The sequence below is a fragment of the Macrobrachium rosenbergii genome, chromosome 46, assembly GCF_040412425.1.
Source record: "Macrobrachium rosenbergii isolate ZJJX-2024 chromosome 46, ASM4041242v1, whole genome shotgun sequence".
Taxonomy (NCBI): domain Eukaryota; kingdom Metazoa; phylum Arthropoda; class Malacostraca; order Decapoda; family Palaemonidae; genus Macrobrachium; species Macrobrachium rosenbergii.
This window is the reverse complement of record NC_089786.1, coordinates 20,151,315-20,164,020: the sequence shown is the minus strand read 5'-3', so window position 1 is coordinate 20,164,020 and position 12,706 is coordinate 20,151,315. Positions and strand designations below refer to the sequence as shown.

The following is a 12,706-nucleotide window of genomic DNA, read 5'->3' as shown; positions in this document are numbered from 1 at the left end:
AATAATGCTGAGAGGGCGAACAGCAGAATATTTATAAAAATAAATATATACGCATGTATATGTGTATGTATATGTATATATATATATATATATATATATATATATATATATATATATATATATATATATATATATATATATATACACACATATCCATCCTTTTCACATTTTTTCTTATTAGTTTGAAATTGCTAAACCAGAGCTCTTTTCAGCCGTACCTCTGAACCTTGCAGTTGACAGACAAGAACACAGTTCACTGCTTAAACTAACAGGTTCAAAATGGATTTTTCAGGTATTGGGTCATGGAGCATTATCTCTTTCCTCGTGAGATCAATCTCGGGTCTCATGCTAATGATTTCAGAATGGAAATACTGAGATACAGGATATATATATATATATATATATATATATATATATATATATATATATATATATATATATATATATATATATATATATATGTATATATATATGTGTGTGTGTGTGTGTGGTTTTTGTTACCTACACCGTGACAATTTACATATTCAAAAACATTAAGCTAAAAATATAATTTAATTTTAAATTCACTCAACCCAGGAATAATCCACCGAAGGATTATTTATAAGTGAGATAAGCGATCCGTCACTAGGGGAACTCGAATCATCGAATGGTTGCGGAACGACGACTTTTCAGTGTCACTGGAAAGTCGTCGTTCCTCAAGCATTCGGTGGCTCACTCATCACTTATAAATTCCCCTTCGGTGCATTATTCGGAGGTTGAGAGAATTTGTTATCGAACGGCATTTGTAGCCTCATGTTTGCATATATATATATATATATATATATATATATATATATATATATATATGGATATTAAATGTGTGTGTGACGTTTGTGTGCTTTATATACTGTATATACATGTATAATCAAGATAAATAAATAAATAAATATATATATATATATATATATATATACATATATATATATATATATATATATATATATATATATATATATATATATATATAAAGATGCTGGATCACTTAAATCTGCATAGAGCTAAACTTTCAAAGGCCAAAGGAGACGGGGGGAACTAGTAGAAACTTGGTTAGAGACAATGTTTCTTCAGAGAAGATGATAGTCTTGATAATTGGCTTTACTTGAAAGTTACGACAACAGGAAAGGGATATCAGGCGCAAACTCCTCAAACCTTTGTTTATCTCGTGGTTGCTAGAAGATAAATGAAACTGGTTCTGAATATATAATAAACAAGACTAGGGTTACATGAGCCAATAAAACCACGTTCCTGCACTTATTGTATCTCCGCGAACTTGCATTGCTTTGAAGAACTATTGAGAACTCTCACAGTTGCCATCTCTAAGAATTAAATCATTCCCCGCGAGTTTTTATCATCATTTCTCTTTCGCCCGTCCGAATAAATTGTTGGTCAGTTGCCCTAGTGGTTATATGTTGGTGCTTACAGGAATCGATTTAAGTATGCATCTCCTATTCCGGGTTCCTCCTCATCTTCCTCTTCTCCCTCTTCATAGCATGGACGCCACGCCCTCCCGAACCCCAACTCTCCGGGAGTCGTGTGGTGGCTTATTGATTATTGACATGATATGTTTGTGTGCGTGCTCGTATCACCGGCGTATTCTGTTAGGAAAATCTCTGGTGGATATCGTTTTTGCATAATAGAAAGCTTCTGGTTATTGAGTTTTATTTTACTCGAGTTCGAGGAAGAGGAGTGACACCTGTAGATTTTTATTTTTATGCTTTGTCGCAAAGAGAGAAGCTCGGGGAGGCTGGGAGTGGGGATGGATGAGGGATTAGGGATGGGAGGTGGGCGGGGAAATGCTGTGCATGAAGGACACATGTAGAGGGAATTAGCAGCGGGGAAGTGAAAACAAAAAAGACTAAAAATGACTTGTGCGAGAAAATGGTTTCATTTTAATGTGCGGGAGAAGACAACCTGTAGTGGGATAAATCCGTTCACTTGCTATTGCAGAGCAAACTCCAAGCGTTGCTAAACAGAGAAATAAATGCCATTTTTAATGATTGTTTTGCTGGCTTATTGGAAGTCACAAAAACTGCCTTTATTATAAAAATCGCTTGTTTTCTTCATATCATTTTGCCAGGCTCGGGGAACTAAATTTGGAGTGGGTAAAGAGCGATAATAAAATGGATGAACACAACCGTGGATTCAGCCGACTGGCAACAACCAGCGAGTAACTGAGTCTCTCGACTCGGACGGAACTTTGGCTCAGTCGCTCAGGGTCCATTACGCGAGTGAGAGCGGAGGAGCCACCGGCTGGAAGAGTCGGTTGAGGGTGCTGTTTGGTGGTGACTCTAGATGTGTTTGTAAGGTGCGCCTCAAAAAAAGAGCGGTGAAATTAAAAGCTTATGTTCATATTCTCTCTCTCACTCTCCAACTTTTAATTATTTTGAAGAGTTCGCCTCTGATTCAGTCAGATTATTGACAGCTTAGAAACCGACCTCATTATTTTGAAAAGTATTTTCTGTAACTATAGTGTACCTCTCTGTAATCGCTTTAGTTTTCTGATAATTGTTATTATTTAAAATCAAATATCCTTTATTTTTCTTAAAGTTTTAAATAGATTTGGTGTAATATGTAGTCAAAATACATTCAAGTAAAGATATACATAGAAAAGTGAATTGGCATTCAAACGATAATTGATTTGTTGAAATTTTAAATAGTGAGGACAAAAGGTGGTATTGACAAAGGTGTGTTCTCCTTTAGGCCAAAACTCTTTTGGTTCTGGCGAGAGATGATGACGGAAATAGAATGAGTGAACGATCTTTTAAGAGACAATGAATTATGATCAGCAGTAACTAAACGAAGCAGCATCAAAACAGCAGGCAAATTTAAACAATCAGTTTTCTCTCGCCTGCATTTCATGAAGGAAAACAGCCTGATATTTTTTAATGGCGGTATAACCAGGCGACTGAGTGAGACATATTAAGCAAGGGCAGAGGATTTCAGAACCCACCAAGATGAAGGACCTGTCCTTCCCCAAAGCGGGGTTAACTAGCGATCAGTTAAAGGTAAGTTTCTCCTGCAATTATCACTTATAGAAAACGGAGGTCATCAGAAGACGCCCATGTGGGAATTTTACATTTGCACCTGAAAAAATCCTTACTGTGAATATCATTGCTAAGTGACTGTCAATGATTTTGTCTGTTCTCGGAAGAGAATGAAAGAGGTGACACCGAGCGGGAATAGTTTTCTCTAATCATTCGACAATAACGATGCACGCGCTCGGAATCAGTGTGCGTTGCATTTGCACTGGCAACTAATGCCTACGCACAAATCATGCATTCTGCGTTTATAACTGTACTTGTAGTTATGCGACGGATAAATAACGGGGAAAATGCCATATATGGAACCGAGAGAGAGGTAATAGATTCCCCGCTGAGATGTTAGTAGATTCTACCCCTTTTATTTCGTATATGTGGTGCACAGACACGTATGTATAGATACATTATATATGTGTACATATATATATATATATATATATATATATATATATATATATATATATATATGTGTGTGTGTGTGTGTGTGTGTGTGTGTGTGTGTGTGTGTGTGTGTGTGTGTGTGTGTGTGTGAACTTTTAACACAAAAAAAGGACAATCTGTTATCATCTTCGTGGACAGGCAGTTAGCTCTCGGTACCATATCCATATATGTGTATAATATGTGCGCGATATATATATATATATATATATATATATATAATATATATATATATATATATATATATATATATATATATATATATATATATATATATATATATATATATATATATACATATATATATATATATATATATATATATACATATACATACATACATACATACATACATACATACATACATACATACATACTTATTCCCCATAGACAGGATGGCTTCAGATGCTACACATTCTTTTTTAAGCATGACCGAGTAGATTAAGTTGGTAGCTCCATGGCCTGCCACACAAATGTTGGGGTCTGCGTCAACGCCGACCAACATTTTTTGGCTGTTAACCACCAGACTCAGATAGCGGCGCTCAACTTCGGTGATTGGGAGACTGGCGGTGTTTCAGCTGCATGTGGGCAGAAACACGCTCTGAATTCTTGGGAGCAGGAAGGTGAGAGAGACTCAGAGAGTGCAAGATGGACCGAGTGGAGAAACGTGTCAGATCGGAAGGCTATTGATGTTTAGGAAGCCTGAAAGCGCATGCAAGATAAAGATAAACCGCCGCACAGTATGTAACTGGGTGTCGGAGCGGTGTTGATGAGCCGTTGGTGCAGGTGTATGAAGCAGCTCATGCTTTCGAGGTTTTCTGCTCATGAGTTCATCTTTTATTCAGGAGTTAAGGGTTGAATGAAAATGTTAAGCCTTGCAGTAGAGATTTTTTTTTTTTCATTAGTCGTTTTGATTCTCACCTCAGTAGCGAAAGGGACTAGGTTCGATTCCTGGACGAAGAATATTGATGAAGGCCAGCTACGTTAAAACCCAGTGTGACTTCTGTTGGCTATTGGAGATAAACAGTTACCTGGTAGCTAGCCAAATGGGCTGTATCACAGCCTCGTGAACTTGTGTTGGCAACCTTATTTCTAAATCATTCTGTTGAGGATTTCATGGGTAACACTTGGAGCCACCTGTTCTAAGAGAGGATGTATGTATAAGATTATATATATATATATATATATATATATATATATATATATATATATATATATATATATATATATATATATATATATATATATATATATATATATATATATATATATATATATATATATATATATATATATATATATTCCACCACGGGCCTTTTTCCCTTTTGTAGAAGGTGGTGTCAGAAGAGTACAAACTTCTCTTTTCTTATGGAAGTCGAGGGAGGCGGTTGCTAGGCTCACGCCCTTTTGACCCTAGCGGATGCTGGTGCCCATTGACAGCGAACTCGACCCCAGTAATTGTGAGCATGAGCAATGTACCACTCAGCTACAGCACCCACTGACCTATTCCTGCCTCACAGGAGCAGTAAGACCTCGTTTCAGTGGAATTTACCAGACTTGTGTAGTGTTGGAACCCAGGACTCACTTGCTGGAAAGTCGCCTATGAGACTGCTGAGCTACCACGACCCTATACACACACACACACACACACATACACGCGCGCTCGTACGTATATTATTATGTATATACTTGTTACATGTATGGGTAACTTTCCTATTAACAAATATTAAGCCACAAATATCTCTTAATGTGGAGTTCACTACACCTTGGAAATAAATTACATCCAAAGCAATTATAGTCAGAGTTGACTGCTAATCGTTGTTTCTAAAACAAAGGCCTTGGTTCGAATCCTGGATGGGGCAGAAGCACTTACAGGTTTAGTGAATTCGATATTAAACGTTATTTGTAACTGTATATATATGTGTGTGTGTATGTATGTATGTGTGCATGTACAGCATGTATGTACGTATATTTATATATATATGTATGTATGTGTATATATATTTATATATACATGCATACATACATACATAGAACTTCTTTTAACAGAATCCTGATGATTTCCACCGACGCGTCTGAACTATTCTAATATCGAATATAGCTTGGGGACTGTACGAGTGGCAGGTCATCAGATTAAAAGTGAATCTTTGCCATTGGAAATCGAAGCAGACTCTCTGAAGTTCATCACCGTCAAAGAAGGACAGATTGGATTTCATAATCCTCCATTGTACTTCGAGGGCGCTTATTTAATGCGACGTCTTTCTGTTCTCTCATATTGCATACGACTCCTGCAAGGGCGAGGGAATGAGAGCCAGTGCGTTGCTCTTGGTAGACTCCAGTGGAGAGGCTGTTACTTTCTCTCAATCATTTCTCTCTGTTATTCAAATCGCCATTGACTTGCGAAGTAAGTTTCCATTCAAAGCAATGTTTACACATGAATAAAAATGAAAAAGCACCGCTAATAACAAGTAAAAAATGTGCCAAAATTTCTTTGGCGTAATCGAGTTTTCTGTACAGCCGCTACAGCGTATAATCAAGGCCACCGAAAATAGATCTATCTTTCGGTGGTCTCGATATAATGCTGTATGAATAGCGGCCCATGAAAATTTAGTCACGGCCTGGTGGTGGCCTGTCCTATATCGTTGCCTAAAGCACGATTATGGCTAACTTTAACTTTAAATCAAATAAAAACTACCGAGGTTAGGGGGCTGCAATTTGGTATGTTTCATGAGCGGAGGGTGAATGATTAACATACCAATTTGTAGCCCTCTAGCGTCCGTAGTTTTTAAGATCTGAGGGCGGACAGAAAAAGTGCGGACTGACAGGCAAAGCCGTCACAATAGTTTTCTTTTACAGAAAACTAAAATGAGTTCAGTATGGAAGAAAAGGACAAGAAATAAAGCTGAACAAAAGAATATTTACGCGGAAATGCAACAGGATAGAAATCCGGGACAAAACTATCGGGAAAATGGCATAGATTTTAGGGCAGCATTGCTTCTTCCATCTCTGATGTTTAAGACCATCAATACCTATAGCTCTGCCCGCTCTCTCTCTCTCTCAGTTTGACTGCAAGTGGAATGAAGGTCGGTATTAAACGTAGAGATGTCATGGTTGACAGCCCTGGAAAACTATAACAGCCGTTATTGCGACTTGGAATACAATGGTAATTATATTTTAATGATCGTAACAAAATTCGACGTAAAAGCGACAGTGCTGGAATTCAGGATATTATATCTCCTTTTCTCATCTCGTGGAATCTTAAGTCTTTTGCGTTTTATGTAGGTCGCGTTTGTATTACTTCGCCGCGCTCGCGCGCGTCAAACGTCTTTTTTCACTGAGCACCTTCTCTCGCGTAGCTGATGTTGCACCAGAAGGATAGCTCTCTCTCTCTCTCTCTCTCTCTCTCTCTCTCTCTCTATATATATATATATATATATATATATATATATATATACATACACAAACATACATACATACATACATACATACATACATACATACATACATACATACATACATACATATACATATATATATATATATATATATATGTATGTATTTATCTATATCTATATATATATAAATATTGATATTTATATGCACATCACCAATGAAAATTAATGGTAATGTAAGTTTTTCGTTATCTGAGACAAATTTCACCAGATATTCTTTTTAATATAAAAGAGGTCATCAAAAGATGGTAATAATCAATCTAGACATCAGCAGAGTTTTATTTCATTTCGAATATCTTCTGGTGAGGCTCAACGCAAGTCTTCCACAAATGCATTTGTCGTCATTTGCTCGAGTTCAAAGGTCAGTGATGGTCAGTGGGAACATTTTGGGCATCCTTCCGCTGGATGACTCCTGTGGTCAAGTCTTTCATTTTATCATCGTTCATTCATTGTTTTTTTTATAAAAACTATGTAGGTAAAGTATGAATAAGATTCCAACAAAATTTCTCCTTCGTGTTTATTGTGATTACTGTGGCTTCCAGTCTTATCTCATACACACACATACGTATATACATGTATATACTGTAATTATATATAAAAAGAAAAATGCACACACACACACACACACACACACACACACACATATATATATATATATATATATATATATATATATATATATATATATATATATATATATATATGTATATAGATAGAGAGAGATAGACAGTTAGTTTATTCAATTACCTGAATCGAATAGCAAGGAGAGTGATAGAACAAGAGTTTATTAAATTCACTTGAATCGAACAGCAGGGAGGTGATAGAACAAAAGAGTTTATTAAATTCACTTCAGGCAAGCAGCAGAGAGGTGACAGAACAATAAGATTTTATTAAATTCACCTGAATCGAGCAGCAGGGAGGTGACAGAACAAAAGATTTTATTAAATTTACCTGAATCGAGCAGCAGGAGGTGATAGAACAAAAAGTTTATATATATATATATATATATATATATATATATATATATATATATATATATATATATATATATATATATATATATATATATATATATATATATATATATATATATAGGCTCCATGGAAAGCAATATCAGTAACTTTGTATTGTAGTTTCTTCAAAGAAACATTTATTAATATAGGCTCCATGGAAAGCAATATCAGTAACTTTGTATTGTAGTTTCTTCAAAGAAATATTTATTATAATACTTCTATGAAGGTTTTTCCTCTAAACAGTCTTCTTTTCTCTTTCTCTTCCTCTGTGTTTGTGTGTGAGCTTATTGAAATGCTTCCTACAGCGATTCATTACAACCTATTTATTCATAACTACATTTGTGTAATAGGAGAAGACTTGCAGGATTCAAGAAATTAAATTTGTCTTATAAATTTTGTTGGGGAATCTGTTTCACTTCATAGATGACGTATGTGTGTGTGTGTGTGCGTCACCGTGTATTGGCTGAGTGCAACGTGCCAGGGTTAATGGTAAGCAGGTGAGAAATCTGCGTTGCCCTAAATGGAATTCTGCAACCCGGCCCCTTCCTTTCCCCTCGGTTGTTATGCAGGAATGACCTGTGTGACTCACTTCATTGTGGTTCGAATTCCACATTTTCCATGTCCTTGGGCTTGACCCGCTGTTTAAGTGTCCGGTCGATTACCATTTTTCACATGACAATTGATACCCGTTCAGTTATTCATTTGCTTTCTATGAGCAAGGTTGATCTTTTCAGGGATGGTGTAAGAGCACAAGAATCTGCTTTCTCAGTTAAAGCAAACAGCTGTCACTGATGTTGTTAAACGTAGAGATTCATTTGTGACAGACATCTCTGTTGTTAGGAAATTTGAAGCTCTGAAGAAATCATTCCTCTCCGAGTCAAAGGAAAAACGACCCTTCTTCAGATGTCACTGACAACCCCCATCAGGTGACAAGGAAGCTCCTCTTGGAAGAAGGGCCGACTCGATATTCGAGAGCCCAATGGTTTTCACTTTTCAGGTTGAGATTCACCGTAGTCGACCAGCCATCAGGCAGGTAATTCACCGCATAGATCGGCAGGAACAAAGTGGATTTATAAGAGAAACTTGCCCAAAGACTTTTTCCGCATGAGATCGAACTCTCGCCTTGTGGTAGTGAGGCCAGGTCGTTAACAACTGATCTCTGGGGTTAATAACTGATAAGCTATTATCTCTGGTAAAGGGTGGGCCTGGAACTTACCTGACAAAACAGTCGCTCCCACATTCCTTCTTTAACTGTTGAATTAGGGAGGAAGCTATTTGTAGGAAACTCCTACAGCGTTATTCATTACGTATAACGACACAGGCTCATCAACAGCACGTCGTCCCCTTCATACCCAGCACCATTCAGACCTATCATTCACACACTGTTGTGTATCTTGGGCTCCAAAGTTTTACTGGCATACCTCACTCTTCTAACAGATCCAGGCAATGATTTTTCGGCCTTTCTCTCATCATTCATTTTAAAATCTCCAAATTCTACATAAGTTTCACCAAACTATCATTCTCTATTCGCATCAGATGATTAAAGCTGCCTCAGAACGCTCTGATCCCTCTGTCCACCTGTGTTAACCTTATAATCGCATCTTCTTTGTATTCACTTATCTCCCACCTTTTCAAAGCTCGTTAGACCACATATACTGTCTAAAGATTTCAATTAAACAGCTTCTATATTTTCTCTCATTTACTCTCAGCATCTACACTTCATTTTGATAAAAGAGAATTGATTCAACAGTACCATATTAAATTGGCACATTTCAATATTTGCTTCATTAGACACTCCTCTTCTCCTCCAAACCTTTTGCAAAGCTCTTGCTACTTTTCTTACTTTACCTAGTGTGCGTTTCACCTCTTATTTCACTCTATCATCATCCATCACATTTACTTCCTAATCTCTTTACAAATCAACCACTCCTCTTTTCCATCAATCAAAGATCAAAGATTTTGCCATCTGCCTGGTTTCCATTTACTTTCCTTACATTACTCTTTCCAATATTCACTTTTTAACTATTTCCATACAAACACCTTTAAACACCTTTCCTGTCTTTGCAGCTTCTCTTCACTAAGGAGACCTAACCCAAACAAGGCTCATTTTCACCAGACCAGTCACCATCTCGTCTACAGTACATATGGCATAAAAGTTTCACTTGGATAATAAAAAGTTCTGTTTGCTCTCAGATTAACTAATACACTATATATCCTTTTGAACTCTTTGCTTACATTTCTTTAAAGTCTATCATAAGTTTTTCCCAGGTCTATGTATGCCATTTACAGCCTTTGCCCTTTATTTGCAGGCTTTTCATATATATTTAATAGTAAACTCTTGATTTGTGCACTTCTTCCTTATCTAATACCACTCTATCCTTTTACGTGAAACATTCTTTTACCTGAAATAGTATCATGCGCCTATCCGTTTGTATTTGCTAACATCATGCTCCTATAACTCTTAGCCTTATCCAGTTTGCCCCACCCCATATACAGTGGAACAATTATTATTCCTAACAATTATTCATTAGGAACCTTTCCCTCTGCCAGCCATACCTTATACCTCTAGTCAGCCACAAATGCATTATTACCACCATATCATAGTATCTCATTTGTAATACCATTAACTCATGGTGCTTTTCAGTCTTGAACCTTTTAATTGCCCTCTTTACATTCTCAACAGTAACTGCAATCTTACACTAAGCTCCTCCACCCTTACATCGCTTATATCTGCCTCTCTTCTACCCTGCACATTCAACAACTCTTCAAAATGCATACTTCATCGCCCCAAGACTGCATCTCTCTCTTGTGTTCAAAGTTCCTTGTGCTCATGAGCCTTCCTTTTCACACTGACTTACCTAAACAACATGAGCTTTGTTCATGATGATTTTCATGAACAGGACTGTCAACATTTTATGAGAACGCTGATGGAATGGTGACTTAATTCAGTTTTCTAAACTATATGAATAAGGGGATAGGAAAAAGTGCCGGGACACAGACCGAAGTAAGTGACATAACGCCTCTCAAGAGACGAAGGATTATGGTAAAGAAGGCGGTGTAATCATTGAGAAAATTCCAGAATCTGTGAGTAGAGAGAAAGTGTACAGTAATCCTCATAATCTTCATCGCTTGGCATTCGTAGTCATTTGCATTGTTTCTATTTTCATAATTTTCTATTCGTCATACTATCTAGTTTTTTAATCTCTCATTAAGGAGAGTCACATCATTTAAGACATTTCCCTTACCAAAAGCTTTTCATGAGAGAGAGAGAGAGAGAGAGAGAGAGAGAGAGAGAGAGGCCATCATATCCAATGAATGTTATCATCGTCCAAACACTTTTTGTGGGGCTATTGACCTCATGACCTTAAATGAATGCCATATCCATCAATTCTTCCTGTTGCTGCCCATGTATAGTAATCTAGTTATATAAACAAAAGGGACGAAATACTGTGCTGTGGAATGTGTGTGCACCGAGTGTGTGTGCGTGTGTGTGCGCGCGCGCGTGGCATTCTAAACAGGACCAGAGCAGGACGTTCTTTCTCTCATCCGTGTTCGATTGTTACACATGGGTACGGTGCCATCGGATTGAAATCACGAGATTTGTTTTTATTTATTTATTTATTATTTTTTTGTTGTTGTTATTCCAATGAGGTTCTCAACATTTTCTTTTTTCTTATTCGTCTCGCTGTGATGCGTTGATTTTCGTGTGTTGTTATTATTATTATTATTATTATTATTATTATTATTATTATTATTATTATTATTATTATTAACCACAAACCTGTTAAAACTGATGAACGTAGAGTGAGAGTTAAAAAAAAAATTCTTTGAAGGCCATAATGTCCACTTCCGGTGTCACTGACCATGGCCGTTTCCACGCCAGTTTACTTATATCAATCAATCAATCAATCAATCAATCAGTCAGTCACTGAAATTGCAATGGTAGCAGTATATCCAGTTCTGAATCTTCTGTAACATCCCTTTCGAGACCTACAAAAGACTTTGAAATGAAGATATTAATTGATTGCGGGAGGGCGACTCTCGAAATAGCCGAAAGCCCACTACAGCTGGTAAAAAGTAAATGCAAGAGAAGGGAAGTGAGGGAGGGAGGGAGGGAGAGAGGGAGGGAAGCCAGGGAGAAAGAATGAGAGAGGATGAGGGAGGGCCGAGGAAGGTAGGGAGCGAGAATTAAGAGAGGGGGAGGAAGGGGAGAGAGATGCTGGCAACATCCGGGCATCTCTCGAGATAACAGTGAGGTTCTCCAACTAACCATCTGCCCCCAGGGTGGCTGGCCCTCCAAAGGCCTCCGCCTCTCTGCTTTTCTCTTCTCTTTCGGATTGTGGCCTTCTTTCTTTCCCCTCTCGCTCATTCCCTCGTCCTTCGCTCGTGAAGTGTGATGCTTCTTGCGAGATTCCAATATCCAGTTATTGTTTCCTAATGTTGTCGCCCCTTACCTTTTCCGAAAGAACCTCACTTTCATCCCTTTTCTTATTTAAAATTGTAAACACATACATACATATATATATATATATATATATATATATATATATATATATATATATATATTATATATATATATATATATATATATATATATATATATATATATATATATATATATATATATATATATATATATACTGGGATATAATGCCATTCCCATAAACTAATCAGTCTGTCAGATCCTGTTCGGAGTGTTTCTTGCTTATTATCTTTAAAGCCTGAA

General features: G+C 36.9%; 1 protein-coding gene across 15 annotated transcripts in view; it reads left to right on the top strand.

The window, feature by feature from the left end:
* The window catches only part of Sep4 (septin 4), a 169,082-nt gene that overhangs the window by 55,388 nt on the left and 100,988 nt on the right, over nt 1–12,706 (top strand). For 4 of the 15 annotated variants that reach the window (XM_067089644.1, XM_067089640.1, XM_067089636.1 and 1 more), the window contains exons 1-2: nt 2,226–2,344; nt 2,740–3,044. The exons of 1 other annotated variant lie outside the window; for it this stretch is intronic. In XM_067089644.1, coding sequence (XP_066945745.1) covers nt 2,994–3,044 — 51 coding nt within the window. In that variant the 5' untranslated portion in view covers nt 2,226–2,344; nt 2,740–2,993. Of the gene's footprint in view, nt 1–2,225; nt 2,345–2,586; nt 3,045–12,706 lie in introns of those variants that run through there. 10 more of the 15 variants (XM_067089642.1, XM_067089639.1, XM_067089635.1 and 7 more) reach the window with 4 other exon arrangements.